Source organism: Antrostomus carolinensis, unplaced genomic scaffold, assembly GCF_000700745.2.
Source record: "Antrostomus carolinensis isolate BGI_N321 unplaced genomic scaffold, ASM70074v2 scaffold15742, whole genome shotgun sequence".
NCBI lineage: Eukaryota > Metazoa > Chordata > Aves > Caprimulgiformes > Caprimulgidae > Antrostomus > Antrostomus carolinensis.
The window spans coordinates 114-22,370 of NW_010301713.1; the positions used below are offsets into that span (position 1 = coordinate 114).

Genomic DNA, 22,257 nt, shown 5'->3' on the forward strand with positions numbered 1-22,257 from the left:
TGCAATCTGAGGCCTCTTAGTTATTGGGTTTAACTTGCCTGGCATCTGAATGAACAGCCAAGTCTTCTTTTATGAGGACCTGAATTTTAGAAAAAGTTGTTTATTATGCTATTTAAATATGACAAGCTCTAAAATCTCAGCCTGTACAGCAGAAGGATGTTGTGTGATACTGGTTAACCAGGCAATCTCTCTTTCTTTGAGCAATTTCAATTTCTAGAGCATTTCTCTTCACTATTCACTAATATGTTCTAGCTTTGCTTAAAAAAAAAAAAAAAAAAAGAATTAAAGTCTTGTCACCTTTTCTCACTTGTCTTTTTCTTACATTTTTATAGGCAACACAAAGGCTTTGTTACCATGGTTTCAAAAAGGAAATTGTCAAAAGCTGATGCTTCTGGAGAGAACTGCAAGACAGACTTGCCAAGTAGGTGCTCAGGTATCATCTTATGGGGAATAGAGACCTGGTAGCAGAGGCAGCGTCTCCCCGTCAGGGAGAAGGCAGAAATGGCAGTTTTGATTACAGTAATTGTTAATAACGCTGTTGATCTTTAAACGCTTTTTTAAATAATTCACAATAAAACATCAATGCTAAAAGCAGTGCCTTGTCTTTTCTCAGTCCCTCTGTTCTCATACTTTTGTCCATGTTTATCACCTTGAGCTTCACTGCCTTTAGAGCCTGCAGATTAATCACATTTGATGAAAACTGATTATCTATAAATCAAACCAAAATAACCTCTCAGTGTAGCTGGGGGGATGATAGCTATTTTTTGCTTTAGCAGATGGGTGGATATGTAAGTAGAGAGGTCTGGTGGGAGAACCTATATTAAATTTGTGCTTTTCAGGCCAGAGGAAATGTGCTCTAGCGTTGCTCATAATCTGTTAGCAGCTGTATCTCCCAGGGGAGTAAGCCACTGAAGGTGTGTCTTACCTGTCTTTGGTTATGGATCACTCAGAGGTGAGGATAAGAAGTGTTCCTCTCGGGTGTTGTGCTGCAGGGATAACTGCTTTATTGGCTCTGCACACCGGCCTCTGGATGACTGCTGTCAAATAGCAGCACAATTGGGTCCCATAAATGTATTCCTGTGTTCCTCCAACTTCTTATGAGAAGGTTAATTTTGTATTAGTTGTTTATATGAAGGATCCTTGCTATTTTTATTGCAGAATATATTTGATATTGCATGGCTTGTTTTCTCAGAAACAAAGAAGTCCCGGATTTCTGATGAGGAAAAGGCCGCTGCCCATGGTGGAGTGGAGAATGAGGGAGTCTTTGAAGAGCTCCTTAGAACATCAGGAATTGTACTGAAAGCTGGGGAGGGACAGAATGAAATAGGTATGGGTTTAACTCTCTCTGCTTGTATCTGAAAACTGGCAAAGGTGACTGGTACAAAGGTGTTACAAGATGCATTCTACTTGCAGAGCAAAAATGCTTGAGCCAGCTTGTTCCAAAATTAAAGCAAAGCTTCATCTGGCCTCTTATTTGTTATTTACCTCTTGAATTACACAGTTCCTAAATGCATTATACCAGCTTTTTGGGTCCATGCATGCTAAGTCAAAAGACTGCTGAAAGATTATTGGAGGTATATGGAATAAGGTCAGGCTGCATCTGTGATTACAGCGTTGAGTTACATGGGCAGGAGCTCCGGAGCAGGCAAATGAACACGTCATATTGCCTTTCAGCTCGGCCAAGGCCTTCAGGAACTGGTGTATTAAGCCTTTTCAATGCTATTAGCTACTCAGCCCAGACTGGAGAAGGCACAAGTGGTGATACCACTCAGGCCTTGGCTAACTGGACTTCTCAGCAGAGCGAGCGCAGAAGTGTTGGTGGATGGGCTGGAGAGCTTGTACTTAGTGTAGCTGTTGTTATGCTGTTGTATGGATAAAATGTGTCCTGTTCTTTATTTTCTTTTTAAACTTTCTCCTTAGCTGTAGATCAAATGACTTTCCAGAAGAAGCTCTGCCTGGCCCTGGAGAAGCACCCTACTTACCCAGGCGTAAGTGACAGACTATGCTTTAGTGGGAACCAGCAAGTGCCTCTCTTAAACCAGCCTTGGTGTGCATGCTCCAGGCTTGGTTTTGCATAATTCCAAGCAAAAGTGCTGCACTTCCACCACCTTGCCCTGTCAAAGTAATTAATTGGCAATATTATTCAATAGACAAAGACTCTTAAGGGAGAAAAATCACTTGCTTAACTTTCTAGTGGAAACTGTGTTTGTTCTTGTGTTGGCTGGGAACTGGTAGCATTAAAACTGCCACAATGTGGTGCTCCTCTCCAGTCAATGAGCCCAGAGTGAAAGTCCTGAGGCCAGTGATTTGAATCCCACAGATGTTTTCTAGGTGCAGCTCTTGTCACATTAAATGTTGCTGTCTCAGCTGAACAGGATGGAAGGCAAAACCCTTTTAAATCAAAGGAAAATGTGAAACTATTGCTTTAGAGTTATTTTGTAGAGCAACCAGTGTTTGCTTTTGGAAATGGTTTAGACTAAGGTTCCTTTACTATCCAGCATTCCTTCCATCACAGTTCTGTCTGTCTGCAGTTCCCTGGCTGGCTCTTCCCTGTTATCATCTGCTCACAAACAGCATCCTAAAAGGCAGCAGTTGATTGGAGTGTCTTTTCAGGAAGTGAATAACTTCTTTCTGCTTTGCAGGTTGTGAAGCAGTTTATCAGCGGCTTGGAATCTCACATCAGGGACAGAAATCAGTTCAAGAACTGTCTCTTGCCATGCACTCCCATACGGACTGAGGGGTCGAGGTCAGAGAAAATGTATTTTGTTTCCCCCTTCAGTCAGAGCCAGTCTCTAGTTAAAGGTCATGTAATTTTGAGGAGAGTGGAGGGAAAGACCACAGTCCCAGCTGAGAAACAACAAGACTTGTTTCTTATGCAGAAGTGGCTAGTGTAATACATTGCTCTTTAATAGCAGTGAGTTCAAAGTGGTAAATCAACAGAATTTACTAGCTGCCTGTGCCATGTGTTGGGCTCTGTGACATTTTATGGCAAGATCCAAATACTGGGGAAAAAAAATTGACAAAGCTGGTGAAGATCAACTGTCTTCGGACAGTTTTTTCAGGAGATACAGCTTAAGCACAGAGACTTGTGCATTTCCAGCTCACACTAGTCTTACAGAAAAAAAGCTTGTTCAGGGCTAAAGTGCAATTTTAAATTTTTTGTGTGTCTGTGTGTTTTTCTGTGGTTACCATGTGTTACCATAAGTTGTTGTAAGTGGTTTTTGAAAAAACAAAAATCAAAAACTAACCTAAACCGTAATGGAAAGATTTTTACAGCCTGTTCTCCTAACGTGTGTTTATTATCACTGTGGTGGGATTTTTTGTCTTGCAGGACTCTGGTGCACTCGTATTGTGAAAGCCTCATTAAACTCCTTCTTGGAATTAAGATCTTGCAGGTATGGGCACCTTAGTTTGCTCTTTACAGTGGTGTTTTATCTGTCCTTTTGAGTCTTTTATTCTCTGTGTGTATTTCATGTTTTGTGAAAGATCAGTTTTGGTGGCAATGCCATGGCACAATCAGTAAATCATCATCCTAACACTGTCTTTTTGTCTGTCTTCTAGCCTGCTGTCATAACACTGTTGTTGGAAAAGATCCCTGAATTCTTTTTTGACATGTGAGTATAGACTGTCTTCTCTCTGCCTTGAAGGGAAATTTCTTGTTTTGGACAATCATCAGATCTAGCAGACCTCTACAAATTTAATGCCAGTTGATGCCTGAACAAAGGACATTCAATTTATTGACTTACTATAGGAAGGGTAGGGAGAACTTGGTTTATCCATGTGATTTTGCAGCACCAAACCGATTAATACATATGTGCTCACAGGCCAGTCTGACCAGAAGCTACAGAAGAGGGAAGGCATCTCAGACAGTACAGCTCCATAAACCTTATTTTATTAAAAAATCAGGCTAAAAATAATCCTGGTTGTATAAATACAATGACAAATGCATTTTTTTCATTGAGGAAAAGTATCTTGTATGGGTGCTTCTTTTTGTTTCTTATTTTTATTATCAGTTCCATGCTTAGCAGTAGTCAAAGCAGCAAACAGACTATTAGGGAAGGAACTGGGATCAAAATGGAAAACACCAAGTCACTGTAAATGCATGGTACAATCACATTTTGAATGTTGCACGCACTTCTGGTCAGGCTGTCACAAAAATACAGTAGAAAAGTTTCTATGTAAGTAGAGAAAAATATTCTAAATAAAGTAGAGTTCTGCTTGACTTCAAAGGAGATGACTAGCAGAGAGATGACAGATGTCTGTAAAAGCAAGAAAGCTTTAAAAAAGGTAATTGAGGAAGATTTAACCACTGTTTCTAACTATGCAAGGCAGCAAACAAAAAAAAAAAGTACATTTTCAGATTATGCATAATTACCCTGTCAAATTCAGTGATGGAGAATGTAGAAGTTAGAAATGACACGCAGCTGTGGTATTTTTATTTTTTAAAAAAATTTTTAAAGGCTTAGGGAAATTAATGGAGGGTAAATTGTACTGCAGACATGGAGTGAGTGCCAGCTTCTGCCTTGGAGATTCACTAAACTGCTTATTGTTGGAGACTGCATGGAAACTCTGAAAAGATTGCTCTGTCAAAGCCCTGTTACCCAAAACTTATCCAAGAGCATCTAATAGTGACTGCAGCTGGGGACAGAGATGCTGGGCTCACATGAGGTTTAGGCTAAGCTAGTGTAGCCACTCCTACAGTAGGTAGCACAGGAGATCTGAAGTGAGGTCACATTGTATGTTTTGCTTTTTGTGCCATGACTTGGGGTGTTGTTGGTGATGTGTCAGAGCAGGCTGGCAGCATCCCTGCTTCGTCTGCCTAGCAAGTAAGGAGCAGGGTTCTTCCTAGGCTGTGCTAAAATCTGTAGGGGTGTTAATGATATTTTAATAATATGGTTTGATAGTTGGTTAATTTGACTTGCACCTCACGGCCTTGCTGGCTGGCAGTGAAGTTTTTGACTCTGTCTGTGTGTCTGGCTAATCTGTGTTTCGCTTTCCGCTGTTTTAGCGTGGGCACCTTTGGAACCAATTTTCCCCGGCTCATCATCAATCAATTTAAATGGCTTGACAAGCTTCTTGACAGCCAGGTGAGTGCTGATCCTGCAGTCACATGTATGTTTCTTCCAGTCAACTTCTGGAACGCATCGCAGGTGGGATGAGATCAATTATTATGCTAATGAGAACTGATTTTTTTTCATATTCACATGCAGAGGGAGAGATTTAATTCTTTCTGGTTTATTATGTTTGCCTTCAGTGACTTCTGAGCATCCCCTTTTACTCTTTTTCTTCTTCCCTTGATCTGAGTCTCCCTTTTCATGAATTTGTGTGTATGCATCCACATGGGCGACCCGATTTTAAAGCTGTTGCTGGCAGGAAGTTACAATCCCCTTTTGTTTAATTTTAACAGGAGATATTGGATGCTTGCATCCAATGGGGATGAGTTCTCTGTACCTGTTTTGGCAGTTCTTTTCCTTCTTTACCTAAGTCATTCAGCCTCTGTGGGTTACTTTGTACTGGAGAGTCCCAGAATTAACTGAATTAAGAAGTCATACTAAACATTGAGAAGCTTGCTGTTGTGTTTCCCAGTTTCCTTTGCTCACCAAGGTAGCTATATCCCACCTGTAAAATACCAGTGTTCCATAAAAGTCTCTGCCATGATTCATGACTTCAACAGGACAATGATTTACGGCACAGTTGGTGTAAATCTTGCTGAATGACTTTACACACATAATATTGTTGCTGTGCTACTGAACCCTTGCTCATGGTGAGACCCCTGTGTTTTACAAGCGTTCCTCTGGTCTGCAGGATCTTGTCAAGAAGTTAATGCAGATGGTTAGTGTCTCTCCAGTACCAATTCAGCATGATATTATCACCAGTTTACCTGAGATTCTGGAGGATTCCCAGCAAAGTGACGTTGCCAGAGAGCTCAGGTACAGATGATTATGTTGTTGGTTTGTTTTTCTTTTTTCTGTTTGTTGTTTTGTTGTGGTTTTTGGGTTTTTTTTCCCCCTTGCATGTAGCAGGAAAGGACAGCATGTGTTAGTGCCGGCTGCACCGGGACTGACTGAAACAGAACAGCCTGTTTCTCTTAGCAGTAACATTCAGGGACAGGCTTAGGGCATTTAATTTGTGATGTTATGCTCTTAAAGAGAGGTCTAAATGCTCCAAAAGTGCTTTTATCTAAAAAATTATTCAACTCTTAACTACCTCGATACAGCACAGGTAGAACCCAGTTAAGTACTTGCTGCTTTTGCTGGATCAGTCTGTGATCAGTCACTTGGATATCACTATAGACAGCTTTTGATTTGGCTTGGATTCTGCTACAATAAGGGTCAACATTGGTTTTATTAATTAAAAAACCCCATGACATGATAAATATGTACATGAAGCAGAACTTTCTGGCTATTTTATAGACATTTGTCAATCATATTTACCAACTGAAAGAACAGGGGAACCTAATACCAATTGCTGTCCTCCCAGAGAGAGCTACATTAAGCTAGCCCTTATGTTTATCTTTCTTTATGGTGTATTCATTTTACACAATAATTTTTTTTTCAGTATTCTTAGTCTATATTTAATTATACACATCAGTGTTTCTAATTCTTATCATTACACAGATCACTTACATTTATGCCCGTGCTAATTATCTTTTCACACCTGTGGTCATTATTTCAGCCTACACCTACAAGTGGTGCATCTTGTTCTTCTACCCTCTCAAAAGTAATTGCAGCTTTGTGTTTCCATTCTCAGTTTACTTTCTCAGCTCCTAGATAAGAGCCCCACACAATTAATTTTTTTATGCTAATCAAACTCCTCAGACTTCTGTTTTCTCTCCTGTATTTTTTTCAAAGCTGAGAATCTAAACAGTATTAGCAAGGCTAATGTATGTATTTCCATATTCTTAATAGCCTCTACCCATTTCTGATGTGGAGAAGCACTCATTGTTTGTTGTAATGAATTAGGGAGCAAAAATAGAATTACCAGGAAGCTGAAAATAATGTGTTTTTCAATTACCACCATTCAAGTAGAACTTCTTGCTAGAGAAAGTTTATAGAAACTTAAATGGCAGCCAGGAATGATTAGATGAATTTTGGGAAAGGAATGTCCATGAGGCTGTTAAACACAGCTGCAGTCCCTTGGTCAGGAAGGTGCCAAACCACAGCTTCCTGGAAGCCACACCAGTTTATGTAAGGAGCATTTGTAAATACTTGTCCAGTTCTTAGTGTGTTTGTTTCCTATTGACCAGTGCTGGGAAGTGGAGACTGAATTAAACAGGTATCTGCTTGGGCCCATTGTGCCTTTCATTACATGTTTGCAATTAGAGCAAATACTGTGACTAGGGGAGAGGTCTGATTGCATGTCTGATGCAATCCCTGGCTTTGGTGGCGATCTCAATTACACTTTGCTGATGGCACATCCATGGGACAGAAGATATCAGGCCCAAGTGATGTGTCTGATTAAATCATATACCAGCAATCTCACTATTTTTTTCTATTTATGGTGAACCCAGGACCTTCCATTTTTTAAGTTCTTGCTTGAGGGTTGTACCAGGTTTTTGTCCCTGCTCCCTGTTTATACAAGCTTTGAAAAAGGCAGATTCTTCCTATCTGCTTTTGATCAGTAGAAGAATCAATTAGAATCACTTCTAATCAGTGAACACACAATTCAGTGTGTTCAGAGAGGAGTGATAATTTAAGGAATAAGTTTCCATAATACCAGTGGCATATTTTGGTGTCATTTTCAGAGACTTTATTGCAGTGACCAGAAAAACTACTGGAATCATACAATTTACTACAAATCCATTCATGGTTCTATTAAGAGTATTGTTTGTTTTCTTTCCCTTGTGTATCAGCTGCTTACTGAAACAGGGCAGGCGGCTGACAGTTCCCATCCTGGATGCCCTGTCTCGTCTGGATCTCGATGCAGGCCTTCTGGCTGAGGTAAGTGCTTTTACTGAGTTGTTGAGCAGAACCAGCCCCTGCTTAGCAACACAGCAGCTAGAACTGTTTGGTCATTCAAAGTACTTTGCTAGATCTGACTCCTGGAGGCCTTCAAAAGTCCTGAGCTACCTGAAATTGGAAAGGAGTCAGAGAAATGAAAACTGTTTTGGAAACATACATGGGAGGTTCAGTGAGTAGCAGAGGGAAGTTTCCTGGCTGTTACAGTATGCATTCAGAAATTTCAAACACAACTCTCTTGGCCAGTGCAAAAGCACTTTGTCTTGCTGCAGTGAATGTTTATTCCCCATCTTAAACCTGCTTATTGTTACTATTGTTTTTTTCTTTTGAGGTACAGTGACCAGACTAGACTGCTGTATTCTAGGAAAAGGCAGACTGGTGATGTGATTACATCATCACATGGTTACAGTATTTCTCTGCAGAATAATGATAAAGGAGACAAGATGTTGTGTCTTGGGTCTTCTGGACATGCTGGATTGTTGCACTTCTTGCAGTTGGGCTTAGGAATAGAATAAAATTGGTTCATTTGAGTGTATTAAATACTATTTTACACAGTCCCCAAAGGCCTGTGCTGCACAGCAGGCTACACCTCTTCCATGCTTTTCCCTTTTGAAAGGCAGTTAAAAAATGCTGGCGCCAAGCTCTTCTTGGCAGTGCCAGGTGATATGATGTGGGGCAGTGGCCAAAATTACAGCCTTGGAGCTTCAGTTTGGATGTTTGGGAAAAATGAGTCAGGATCTGCAGCACTGACATAAATTATCAATTTCCTCCATCCTTGAGTATCTTTAAGACTCAGTTAATAAAGCCAAGGCCAGTTTGATCTCGTACTGATGATATTTCTTCTCTGAGCAGAAGGCTGGACTATAAGCCTCCAAAGATTCCTTCCCACTAGATAACTATGTGTCTGCAAGCCACAGGCTTACAGCTGATCGGGCACTGCTTTCTCCTCAGGTGCGGCAGTCTGCCATGACCATTGTGCCTTCTGTGAAACTGGAAGATCTGCCTGTAGTGGTAAAATTCATCCTCCATAATGTTAAGGCAGCAGATGCAGTAGAGGTACAGTATTTTCTCTGTACTAAAGATCAATAAGTTGTCTAATCCAGTGCGTGTTCTAACAGAGAGCAGTTGCTTCTCACACAGAGGTGTATGCTTTAATGTTTTCAAGTAAAATTTTTAATACTGCCAGTGATCAAAGCACGTGTAGAAACTGTATCTATCCTTTGACATGGATTTGGTTGTGCTTTCAGGCATGAGAATTGAAACCTCCTCCTTTCTGCTGGCTATTGCAGATTTTTCTCATTTGTCTTTAGATTTTTAAAATTTTTTTGGTGTAAACATCTTTAAGAAGTGAAAGCAGTCATTGTCTTGAGTTAAACTCCTAGGCTGAAAAGCTGTGGTTAGGTGGCAATTTTAAGCCTTTGAATTTTATTTGAGAATTTTGTGTTGTACAGACCTTCTAAGGGTTTTAAATTCCAGAAGCATCCAACAGACCTGGGACTGCAACATGCTAATTATCTTCTTGTTTTCTCCACCGAGTTCTGTTCTAAATCATGTTTTGGAAACATCCCTACAAGGGTGGTTCTCCTGTTGGAGGACTGTTTTCATTCTAAGACTTAAACTTCCTCAGTTTTTCAAATTCCTTTATCTAAAGAAACACACTAAGAATATTTTTAAAATGACCCAGATGTGTTTTGGCAAGCCAGCCTTGCTGAGCTATTGAACATGCTTTGTTTCATACCTGGAGAAAGCCTCAGCATAAGCCAGATGTGGGTTGTAATCTGCCCAAATCTTTCAGGAGAGCGCTGTGAAAACAGCATGTGTATAACATGCCATCCAGTCTGTGCTGACCCACTACAATTTAAACATCAGTTAACTTGGTAAATTCACATGCCTCAGCTACATGCCTGTGCCTGTCATGTGTCTTGCATTGTTGCTAAACAGGATAAAACCAGTTCACTGCAAGATACAGCAGATGTAGGTGGGAATTTCATGGAGTAACTCTTAAATCCTCTTCTGTTTTCCACCTGCATGTGCATGACAGTGAAGAGCAAAGTGTGGCTTGTTCACTTTCTAAGTATAAAAAAAAAAGTTTGAGCATAGTTAAATGCTTGTAAGTCTTTACAAATACGTGAGGTTTTGATTTGTAATTTTAAGGTTATTCTTTGAGATTGTGTTTTCATTTCCTCAGCCTTTTCTTTCCTCATACATCAGTGATTTGTGCTGGGATTTGTGTTTTACAGGTGATTTCTGATCTTCGTAAGAGCTTGGATCTGTCATCCTGTGTTCTGCCCCTACAGATCCTAGGTTCCCAGAAGAAGCTTAAAAGCCAAGTCCAGGCCAGGTACTTGAGCTGAGTTACATGATTCTCTTCTTTATCTGGCTCATATGGTTACATACATGAGCCTTATTTATCCCAAATAAAGGTGCTGCCATCTTTATTCCTCCTTGCTTGGTGATAATATAACACATTTGTCAAGCCTTGTGGAACTAGCTTCCCTTGCCATGCACATAATTCCTTTTGAGCCATCTGCATCTGTGTCTGCATGGGGGTATGGAACTCCACTTATAATAATGTTGCTGCTGGTTCATCTGTTTTAATTTCCCTCCAGTATGTCTTTGGCTGATTCTGCAACCTCTGCTTCCACCCTTTTCTGAAACTCTCTTCTGAAACTCCCTGTCCTTGCCAGAGCATTCCCTCTAGAGAATGGCTGTTTGAGTAACTGCTGTGACTACCAGGCTGCCTTGTTCCTTTTACTACAGTATTCCCAGTGTCTGAGTCTCCATCTTTCTGATCATTTACAGTTCTTCCATGAGCCAAGTAACCACCAGCCAAAATTGTGTGAAGCTACTTTTTGATGTGATCAAGTTAGCTGTGAGATTTCAGAAAGATGTCTCTGAAGCTTGGATTAAAGTAAGATACTTCAGTCCTTCTTTCCTTATTCAATTGGACTCCTAGGTTGAGCCTGAGCCTTTCTCGTGATCAATGTGGTATCAAAAGACATTCATTTTGCTGATACAGATTTCATTCTGTGTTCCATATTAGAAGTGCTTTTTCAGGAGTCTGCTTTCTTCCTCAGTTACCAATTTCACAGTGCTTGCAAGATGGCCACGGGGCTCCCTTGCACAGACCCCGGATCTTGAAATGCAGATAAACCTGGTTCTGCATGTTTACAAGAGAGTTTTGGAAAAAAAAAATAATCTTATGTTTTTTTATGTCTGCGAGAGAGCAAAAATATGTACCTGTATGTTGAGATTGAGCTGTGCCAAGTCTTAAGGTGCTTGACAATGCCCAGCAAAAAAATCAATATTGGGTGGTATTGGGCTAAATTTAATTTTAAATTGCATTTCAGTGTAAACCATGAGACTGTTTCTTGTTCTCAGCCTTTTGCTGGCTCAGTACCTTACTTCTTTTTTCCAGCCTGATGTTATTTGAGAACATCCTCGTTCAAGCTGAATTTTTGTGCTGGTTTTTAGAGTGTTGTCTGGATTCTTTTCTGTTGGCAAGATCCAGTTTGCTGGCTTTGATAGCTGCCCTGTTGTAGAGGAGAGAAATCTGTGAGCAGTATTTCTTTGGTTTTGGAATATAGTATCATACTTCAGCTAACAGCTTTCTTGTTTTTTTGATGTTAGGCCATTGAGAACAGCACCTCTGTAGCTGACCATAAGGTAATACTTCTGACTCTGCACTTCTCTCTGGGAGTGTCCTCTTCTGCTGGTGTTTTCAAGGGCTTTCTTTGTGGTTGTAGATGAAGAGATTTTTCTAGTTGGAGCAGAAACTGCCAGTGATGTTGCATGGATGATTCTTTTTGGTATTTGACTTGCTCCTAGTATAACAGCTATCCATTTTCTTTGTAACTCAGTTCATCCCTTCTAAATGTCAAGGACAGAGTTAGCCTGTTTTAATTCTGTCATGTTGGACTGATGAGGTTTTTCTATAGTTGTGGCTGTTGGGGCTTTTTGAGCTCTTCATTTTCTTCTTAGTTTTGATTCCAAAGTGTGTAGTTGTCTGGGCTGTTTAATGTCTTTTCAACATAATGACAGATGGTTATTTCCTCAAAAAGGTTCTGGATCTGATAGTTTTGCTGCTAATCCATTCTACAAACACCAAGAACAGGAAGCAAACTGAGAAATTATTGAGGAGCAAAATTCGACTGGGCTGCATGCCAGAAGAGCTGATGCAGAATGCCTTCCAGAATCATTCAACGGTCAGTGCTGATTCTGCTCTGGGGTTACCTCTTCTCTCATCTCTCAAAGATATTGCCAGATGATGATTTAACCCCGTGCAACTATTTCTGTGACGTTCACATACTTCTGGTTTTTAATTTTTGGTCCCAGATCAGTCTCCCAAGGCACGTGACCTCTTTTGTAACTGTCACATGGTTTTTTTTAGAGATGAGCTTTCCTCAGAATTGAATGGTCCTTTTATTTTGGTACAAAACCTCTCAGCCTAAGAGAAGTGGTCTAGCCCAAGATCTCTACTGTTTGTAGAGACATGCTATAGTCTCCCACACTATTTTTAGAAGCTCATATGTTTACATGCAACATTTTGTGAGTGTACTGGTTTCTAGGTCTAAATATTTTAGGCCATTGAGAACAGCACATCTGTAGCTGACCATAAGGTAATACTTCTGACTCTGCACTTCTCTCTCGGAGTGTCCTCTTCATTGGGCCTATGTTACAAACATGTAATGTAAATTACCATTTACTATGAGAAAACTGAAAAGATCAATGGAAAATGACACAGTGCTGCTTGTCAGAGGTAGAGGACAGATGAGAAACACTGCTCTGAATTTAAAATTAATTAAATGAACTACAATAATGCCTTAAGTAGGCACGTTTTATTGTGACTATAAATGGGTTTAATTCACTTTTAGTTTAACTCCCTTCCAGAATAAGTTAAAATAAAGTAAATTAGGCCACTTTACATCTGAATAAGAGCTTGTTGTTCAAAGGAGCTCTGTGTGATTAAGCTAACTTTAAAAGTTAACTTACATTTTTCTGAGTATCATGAGGTAGTGGAGTCCTTTTAAAGTAAGGCCAAGAGTGTGTCTGTCCTGGGGCTTTTATGTAGTGGTACATTGCTGTAATGTGACTTCCCTGGTGTCACCCATAAGGGATGTGCTGCTGTGAGCTCTGTAGCTTTGCAGGTTGCCTTCTTAACCAATCTGTAAATCCTCTGTGTGGAGAATGTTGGAGAAGCCCATTCTGGTGTGTCTTATCTGCTCTTGTTGCCCATTTGTGCCAGAGGACTGTCAGAGAAGGCAGGAAAGCACCTACTGAACTAGACAAAGCTTTCAGCATAAGCTGTAGCACATTCTTTATTTAGAGAACTGTGTCTCAAACGAGCAGCAATAATCTCCTCTTTCGTGATGTCTGTATTTCAGGTCATCAAAGACTTCTTCCCTTCAATCCTAGCACTTGCTCAGACGTTTCTGCACTCTACACACCCAGCCATAGTCTCCTTTGGCAGCTGCATGTACAAACAAGCTTTTGCAGCCTTTGACTCTTACTGCCAGCAGGTATCGTGTAAGGGATGGCATCTGTTTCATTTCTGGTTGCACTTTGTTCTAGAATGTATGTCATGATCCTTTAGGGGGGGAGGATTTGAGGCAGTTGGAAGCCTTTGAAGAGAGGTCTATTCTGTAGAGTAAGTCAAGCAGAAGATGAGGAACACTCACAGCGAGACTCTGGTAGAAAGTGACTGAAGCTCAGAGGCTGCTGGGAGGAGCAGGGAGCAAACAGGCAGGCCTCAGAAGTGACAGCATGAAAAATACTTATGGAGCAGAGGTGACTTTGTGGGGTTTGCTGCAATTCAGAAAGCAAACAAGTTAACTGAGATCTAGCCAGGAAGTCAGGACTGGCCCCCCAGGGTCATGGAGGAGAGGTGTTCATAAATCCATATTCCTTTTCTCTCTTACATAGTCATTGTAAGCATCCTCTGTTTTAAAAAGCTGTTACAGTTTTGTATTGAAACTTTCTTTCCTTTCCTTGGATAACTTACTGTAATGAAAAAGTTTACACAGATTTCCCTCAGAGCTCTAACCAACTTGAACTCCTTCTGCCTACTCTGAAATAATCACAGACTAGACTTTCAACTGTGAGTTCCCACAGATATGCTGACATCAGAAAATTAAGGGGCTGAAGAGAGCTCTGCACAAGATTTTGAATGTATTTGCACTTTTTTGGGCACAGTATGTTTATAATTAAGACTGTTTCCAGCGTTGTGTCTGTATTACTTATTATAGCAAACTTAACAAACAGACAAACAAAAAAACAAACTGAGAAAAAACTGAGATGTGAAGGTGTACAATGTCACCTGCAACAAGGTAGTGTGTCTAGTAATATTTTGAGATGATAAGAATTTCAAGAGGATGGCTGTATTAGCAATCAGTGACATAGAAAAGACCCAGAACCACAGACAGTGGATGGGAGTGGAGAGAGATCTCTGTGTGGAATTCAACTGAAGAAAGGGCATAAAAAGATTTTTTGAAACAAAACTGTCAATTTTGAACTGCTGGTGATAAAGATTATTAAGACACTGGAACTGCTGAAGTCAGAGGCGTTGTATTCCTGGGTAAGGTGCAGTGTTTTACACACCTAAGAAAATAGGGTAGATTTTTATCATCGTGTGAGATAGTAGCAAAAAGCAGAAGCTGCAGCAGTGTTAGCAAACAGGCAGGAAAAACTGGTGAAGAGCTGCTTTATGAAATTGTGAGATCTTTTAGAACTGAATAAAATTCAGGCTCAAGGAGAAAGAATATTGTGGATGTCAGGAATTAAAGAGCAAACTGAGAAGGGATTTAGAATAATATGCTTGAGTTTCAGGATAATCTGTACATCTGCAACATATTCTATATGAGAAGAACAGGGCAGACATTTTTCTGTTGACATTTCACTATGGTTTGTCTGGGGGCTTTTTCCTCAGGAGGTTGTGACTGCTTTGGTGACTCACGTGTGCAGTGGAAATGAGACAGAACTGGACATTTCTCTGGATGTGCTCACTGACTTGGTGATGCTGCACACGTCCCTTCTGATGCGCTATGCCACCTTCGTGAAGGTATGAATATTTCTGGGGACATACTACATTTCAGCACCCTTACACCACTTTGTCCCAGATCCAGAACAGGCCAGTACTTTTCAGAAATAGAGGTAACGGAACAACTCGTACCTGTAAAGCTGTCTGCCTTGAGAAATGGAGTGGTCAGAAGTGAAAGGTATCTACTGTGAAGGGGTGAGCTGTGAGATAGGTCTGTATGATTTTTGACAGGGGAAATTGAGATAGACAAAGAAAAAAAGTTACCCTTTGCTGTAACTGGAGAGTGCTTAAATTGCAGGCATGGAACCACACCTGTGACGGAAGGAAAACGCTGTCTTTGTTATTTCAAATACCTGGCAAAAACCTGCTCCCTTTGTGGACTGCCTGATCTACCACATAGAAGGACTGACAGTACTTTAGCCAGTGTTTGAATCCTAAAACAAAACTCCTGGCAGGGATGGGAAAAGACTTGTATCCTAAAATTCAAAAAAAAGAAAGTACTCAAGCAGGGTCAGGCCTGCCCAGTTGCCTGTTTCCAAAAGTAGTAGAAGTGGAGACTGAGGGAAGAGTAAAACAGCAAGGCAAGCATGTAGAGCCATGCTTTTCTTTAACACTCCCCCATCTGTGGTGATTTGTAGCTTAAGGACATCCTGTACTTAAAGAGTCCTTGAAGAGTATTGGTATGTGTATTCCCCCCCACTCCTCTGACTTTTTTGATGCCCACTTTGTGTCTGTGGATTCTGTAGTTTAAGTACACGCTGTGGGAAAGCTATATACTTTTTGCTGTTTAGCTGGTTGATTGTTCAATTTAAATTACTTGCTTAAAATATGCTAAAAAGGAATTAAGAGCTGCCATAAAAGTTTTGCAGTGCAATCTGTAACACACTGGATGGGTATAACAGGAAGAAAGGGGCCTTGCTTGCCTCCTGGCAGAAGGAGGATGTGATAAGGACTCGGGGTTGAAAGTAGTCCTTGAAAGAGACAAGGTAATACTCCTGCTCCTAATTGAATGTGTTATCAGAAGTGTGATGGGGAGTACTTGCCCACAGCAGTCTGCTGAGACCTGACCTTTTTTTGCATGTTCTGGCAGATCATTTACAGATGATGGATTCTATGGGCCAATATTTGATACATTACCAAAGCTTGTATGTGAAACACATTAATCAATGCTCTGGCCAGACCTCAAGGTTTGGGGTGCATCTCAGAAGTGGTTGAGACACTAGCCAGTTACCTGTAAAAAGATCTGTAGAGCTGCAGATGCCTGGTATGTTTGACACTGAGCTGGAGCCTCTCCAGCACAGAGAGAACATGCAGATCTTGGTTCAAATAATCTCCCCAAACAGCTCTTTAAATAATCTTAAAACTGGGTGAATTTTCTTGAGGGATTATCTAATCCTGTCAAACCTGACACCTCGTTTCAAATCCCGCTCAAGGTTGGCCAGTAGTAGGAAAAAAATAATAACAGCAAAATGCCATGTCAATGGTAGGAAAGTTAGTGTGGCTCTGGGAAACAGTGAGACTGTTTTTCACTGAAGAACTGGAAAAAGAAATATTCAGAGAATGCCAGCCAGCACAGAAAATTCCACCCCTGAATTGTTAACAGCTTGACCATTACGGGGCTTGTAATGGAAATATTAGCTAAAATCACATGTTAATTTTGTCAAATACTTTGAATGCTGTGATCAAACTTAGGATAGAAGATAAATAGCTGTCACTAATGGGATTGGAGCACTCCCCAAATGCTTATGGTAGCCAGCTCGTTCTTCCCATTCAGCCTCTGGTAAAATGAACTGCAATAATTGAGGACAGAGCAATAGTTTTGCATTTATGTTTATGTAATTTGAATGTAGCTTCTTCCTGCCTGTAGAAAAAAGGTAGTTAATTGGCTTCCCTGCAGTTGACAGTTGGTGTATTACTGGGAACATGGAAAGGGATTCTTGATATGTCTGAGCTAGATTATGACTTATCTTTTACAGACCATTTTAGATTCTACACAGAAACTGAATCCATGCCAGATCAGGAAGCTTTTCTACATTCTCAGCACCCTAGCATTCAGCCAGAGGCAAGAGGGAAGCTATATTCAGGTAAGCAGAGACACAGCAGAAAGGAGTTCAAGCTGTACCTTGGTTCTTTTTGCTAGGTTAACTTCCAGAGGTTTTGTTGTGCAGATAGTGGCCTCATCTATGAACAGTGATTGATCTCAGGATGTCCTTCAGCTTAAAATTCTCTTCTCCCCAACTGGCTGCAAGCCATCTTGTGGCTTCAGACTTTCCTACCCTGTATAGCAAGGACTCATCACAGTGACTGCATCTTTCCCAGGAAGGTCCTCTTCTCTTGCACATCTAAGGAAAGGTAGAGTTGATAGAAACGTTGGTGGAAGGAAACTGATGACAGTCTCTCATCTAATCTCCTAGTCAAAGTGGGACTGTCACCCACATGATAACACGTTGGCTGTGGCTTTTTCTAGCTGAGCCTTGAAGACTTGTGAAAGTGTAAGTTTAGCAGCCTCTTTCTCAAGCCTTGTTTCTCCATCATTTGGAAGCACTCAGAAAGCACAGTCCAGCTTCTTCCCCGAGATGTTAAGCATCACACTTCTATGACTGAGCATGCTTCATGCTCGTGGTGTTAGGGGACCTCTTAGTCTGTCATTAGTGGTCCAGCCTTTCAGAAGTGTTCCAAGCTGTGCCTGCTTGGGGAAAGTGCAGCCCATCAGCTCCTGACACAGCTGTTCACATAGAGCACGCTGCATTGACACTTGCTGTGGGCTTAGGGAACTGCTGCAGAGAAACATTTGCAATTGTGGAGGGCACGTTTGCCCACACCCAGGGAACAAGGGAGGCAGCATGAGGAATGTCTTCATCCCAGGTGTCTGGTGTGCTGTTACCTACTGCTCTCTTTGGACCTTGACCAAAAACTTGCTCTGTCCCTCAGCCTCCTGAAGCTGACAGTGTTTCAGAGAGCAGCTCTGCAGCTGCTGTTTGTGTGTGAATGACTCCAAGTCCAAGACCATCTGCATGGGTTTTTTTAATATATTATTTTATTAATTATGGATGAGACCTGAACCAACTACAGGTTCTGTGTAGCAATTAGAGCAAAGTCAAAGCGAGTCACTTTTAATGCTGTTTGCAGCTTTACCTAGAGTTGTGACCAGTGTTTTCATAATAAAGGAGATAGCAGAATGTGCATTCCTTTTGCAAAGCTGTAATCCCAACAAACCACCCACCTGCAGCCTTTGGAGGTGACATTAAGTGAAGATACCGACAGAATTGTGAGTGATGCACACGAGTACCTCGATGGTGACACGGTCTATGTCTTTCTTTTTAGGATGATATGCACATGGTGATCAGGAAATGGCTCTCCAGCACAGTTCCCAACCACAAACAAATGGGGATTATCGGGGCTGTTACCATGATAGGCAGCGTGGCATTAAAAAGGTGAGAGAGAATGGAGCAAAGATGAATTTAACATGCTTTCAGTTCAGACCAAACCTGGAGTGGGACAAAGAAGTGGGCATTGCCTTCTAGCTTATGCACATCTTGGTCAAATCCAGGAACTCTTCTGCAGACTGCAGTGTTTGCTGTCACAGCCTGTTCAATGCTGCTCTCCTGCTAATCTCAAAGGCATCCTGAGTTTGTTGTTAATGCCTATTCATGGATGCCTTGACTAGCACCAGCAGGACCCATCACTTGGAAAAAAAAAATTGAACACTGTGGTGAATTGACTGCAGATGAGCTTCTGACACTAAAGATGAATAACCTAGTGTGCTCCATATTTGAATACAGGGAAATCTAAAAGAGAAGCAAGAGAAAGATTGTTACTGCTGTACTGGGCATTGGCATGACAATTTCCAATGTACTGTGTAAATAATTTAGTAACAGCATTCATAAACCAGGCAAACTCCTGATAAAAGCTGTGACACAGATTAAAGCACCTGGAAAAGAAGGATTTGACTGGTGTTGGGAAGCATTATGTAGCTCACTGATTTTGCACTTTTTAATAAAATGCTTTTGCTGGAGCCATCTTGGCTCCAGACCCTGAGTCAGTGGACTTCATTATGGGGATGACTAAAGGGCTTTAGGTTTCAACAGCTTAGAAAAAGCAGATCCTTGAAGAAGACATTGAGTCTTGTCCCAAAGGTCCCAATCAGCAGCAGGTCTTTTCCTAATAATGTTCTAAAGACCATCTTTTTCATGCATAATTCTTCAATTTCTGGAGAGAGATCCTCGTGTGTGTGATGGGTTTTGCTGTCTCTTAAGTGTTGTGCAACAAAAGCAAGATTGTCAATTGCTTTCAGAAATGAAGGAGATGGTAGTTCACTGGAGAGACCAGAGCTGAACAGTGAGCGTGATGGGCAGGTGGGTGCCAAGACTGGGTACGTGCTGGGGCAGTGTGGGAGAGAGGGGGGGTATGGTCAGCAAGGAGATGTGACTGGAAACACAATATTGGGTGAAGTAGTATGTGTGTAGCTTTACTAGGCCTGGGATTCTTGTGCATTGACTGCAGAGCCAAGAATCTATTAAAAATGGTTTTGGAGAAACAAAGATCTATATTAAGATATTATCTGCTGGTCTTGCCTATGGCCAGTCTGGGACAAGCAGTACTGCAGCCATCTAGTGAAAGTTGTCTATCCAGATGTTATTTCAAACACAAAGGAAAGAAACAGGACAATCTGCTTCAGTGAGCCAAAGGCAACCTTTGCCTTCCTCTCAGCTTGGCAGTGGTGCCTTTTGGGCCACCTAGAGAAAGCACTTCTGCTGTGTAGGGATGGCCTCTCCTTGGCTTTTTTTCTTAATTCCTTTTGAAGAACCTTATCCTAGGCTGGCACTCTGTTTAAGGGTGGTCCTGGGCAGATTTTTTTTGTTTGTTTTTTTCATGGTGGAGGGGCCAGGACCTAAAAAGACCCATGTCTTTAAAACTGGGTCTTTGCAAGACCAGTCACCATGGGCTGTTATCCTGGAGATGAAGCTTTGGGTACACCTCAGAGTAAATGAGTGTAAAAGGGACTCAAGGTAAAAGCTTGAGTTGGATCCATTCACCTCACCCGTTTCTGCTGACTGCTCTTTTTCCTTTCAAGCTTTCTACCTTGCTGGACCTTGTGGGCTTCTGCTGTGAGCAAACACCAGAGGTCTTGGCACTGTACTATGATGAACTCGCCAGTTTGATTGAGAAGCAGAAGGGGAATTTGGACTTGCAGCTCTTGGTATGTTTCAGAGTAATTTGAATGTAATCACTTATGTTTCTGAAGAATTCATTTGTTTTTCAGGCACTGGCAGGACAGAGTTGATCTGAGGATTTCACTCCAGTCTGAGAGCTCTTTTTTTTGTTCTAGGCATGCTTAAGGTCTTGTCAGAGATCGATCAGATACGAAATCCTCTTTCAGCTCTCAGCCTTTTTTGATTGTGGCAGATTCCTCATTGTGCTTTAACAGTTTCCTTTATGTGAACTTCTACATGACAACAGGGAAGCCTTTGAAAGGAAATGAAATGACATTTCAGAGCGTGCTTTTAAGATTCATAGAAAAATGTGGAATCTAAAAGAGCTTTAAACTTAGCATTGGAATTGGCTTCTGGTCTGACTATTAAGGCTATCTGATGCCTAAGGACTTGGATGAGCTACAGTAATTTATGGTAATAAATAAATAAATATACCATATTTATGGTAATAGGAAGAGGTTTGTGAAGGCCACTGGACAGCTCTTTCTTCTTGCTGGGGACTTTTTTTCATGTGTGCTGTGCCTGGCAGGAGGGTAGCAAGTCATCTTGGGGCCCAGGAGAACCTTGAAGGCTGCAGAGGAATTGATTGCTCTTTGTGGCACAAGTGCTCTTTGCACCTGCTGGTTACAAACTGTGTGTTAGAAGAGGGAAGGTGACCAGGGAGCTGTGAAGTGCTGGCAGTCACTCTAAACAGCTCTATGCCAAGGGCTAGAAATGCCAGTCTCTTGAGGTCCAGCTGAGTGCCTCAGGGAGGAAAAGCAAAGGAAGGAGGGTTTCTTCTTTTTTCTTGCAAGACTGAAATGTAAAAGCAGCTAAGGTTCTTCTCACAACTTTTATGCAGATTTTTTTTGATCCCTTCATTGTCTGTTTGTCCAGACTGTCACATCTATTACTTTACATCTCCCTTAACTGTTTCTAACAATGTAAAGCACTTTATATCCATTTCATTCTGATAATCAGCTCTTAGGGCAGAGAACTTCCCATGGCTGCTTTCCTCTTCCAGCCAGCTGCTCTGCCTCTTTGCAGCACTGTGGAACTTGTAGACAAGCCCATGTCCAAAGACCGGGGAAGAAATTGGTTGTGCATGCTTGGCAGTGTTTCCTGGCTTTGTCTCTAAAGGCAGGCCTTGGCTTTCCCTGCAGGCAGTGGGCTTCGCTGCTGTTCCAGGATACTTTTGCTTGGCCTTATCTTGTGCATTCTCCACTGCTGCTGTTGAAGCTTTCTTCATTGAGCCCCTTTGCTGAGCAGGTTTTTTTCCTTTCTTTATAGGAGGAGTTTGGGAAGAGTTTGGTGGAGGACTTTCCCAGTGACTTTGTGGTGGATCTCAGCTCCACAGTGGATGGGTATGCTAGTCACAGGGTAAGTATTTGTAGTGTTTCTGTCATTGAGAACTGAGTTTGTCAACAAGAGATTGTCTGTCTTTCCTTGCAGTTCGTTCTTGTTCCCAGTGAAGTCCTTGTATAATCTGGATGAAGATGAAAGTCAGGGAGCAATTGCTATCAACCTCTTACCGTTGGTGTCGCAGAGTGAGCTTGGCACGGTCACTGATGGAATGAGCAACCAAAGTAAAAGGTACTTTGACACTTAACTGTGGGATGGCTGCAAAGGTAAAGGAATTGTTTTCATTTGGTGTGCTTCACTGCTATCAACACTGCCTGCCAAAGAGCCTGATAAAGAGCTAGTTGGAGAATTTACCAGTTTCCAGTGTTCTTTTCCTTCTCTTGCTGTTAGACGTATTCAGATAGGTCTATGGTTGGGAACTGGCAGTGTGTTCTGTCTCAGGCTGTTTAGGTGATCTCAGGTAAGTCTATGCAACAATGCTGCATCTGCCTTGTTTCCCATCTGTCATAAGAGAATAGTAGCTCTTTCTTCCAGTGCTATGGTGATATTGAATGCCATATTGAGAGGGACAGGCAACTCTGAGGTGGCAAAATTCATATTTTGAGCAATGATTCTCAAATAGAGAGTCGCTAAGGACTTAGTGTCCATCAACAGTACATGATCTTTCCCAGACTGTGCTCCAGAACAAAGCCATAAACGTGCAGCCACA

General features: G+C 41.4%; 1 protein-coding gene across 1 annotated transcript in view; it reads left to right on the top strand.

Annotated features, from left to right (window-relative positions):
- Positions 1-354: 354 nt before the first annotated feature.
- FANCD2 (FA complementation group D2) overlaps positions 355-22,257 on the top strand; it is a gene marked incomplete at its 3' end in the record, with an annotated part of 44,955 nt that continues 23,052 nt past the window's right edge. Inside the window, exons 1-22 of the mRNA XM_029083922.1 lie at positions 355-421; positions 1,193-1,327; positions 1,921-1,988; positions 2,643-2,746; positions 3,332-3,395; positions 3,562-3,614; positions 5,009-5,087; positions 5,806-5,930; positions 7,853-7,940; positions 8,910-9,014; positions 10,199-10,299; positions 10,761-10,869; positions 11,589-11,624; positions 12,020-12,163; positions 13,343-13,477; positions 14,884-15,015; positions 16,971-17,078; positions 18,319-18,428; positions 19,289-19,349; positions 20,069-20,194; positions 21,477-21,550; positions 21,639-21,779. Of these exons, the coding sequence (XP_028939755.1) occupies positions 355-421; positions 1,193-1,327; positions 1,921-1,988; positions 2,643-2,746; positions 3,332-3,395; positions 3,562-3,614; positions 5,009-5,087; positions 5,806-5,930; positions 7,853-7,940; positions 8,910-9,014; positions 10,199-10,299; positions 10,761-10,869; positions 11,589-11,624; positions 12,020-12,163; positions 13,343-13,477; positions 14,884-15,015; positions 16,971-17,078; positions 18,319-18,428; positions 19,289-19,349; positions 20,069-20,194; positions 21,477-21,550; positions 21,639-21,779 (2,165 nt within the window). The remainder of the gene's footprint in view (positions 422-1,192; positions 1,328-1,920; positions 1,989-2,642; positions 2,747-3,331; positions 3,396-3,561; positions 3,615-5,008; positions 5,088-5,805; positions 5,931-7,852; positions 7,941-8,909; positions 9,015-10,198; positions 10,300-10,760; positions 10,870-11,588; positions 11,625-12,019; positions 12,164-13,342; positions 13,478-14,883; positions 15,016-16,970; positions 17,079-18,318; positions 18,429-19,288; positions 19,350-20,068; positions 20,195-21,476; positions 21,551-21,638; positions 21,780-22,257) is intronic.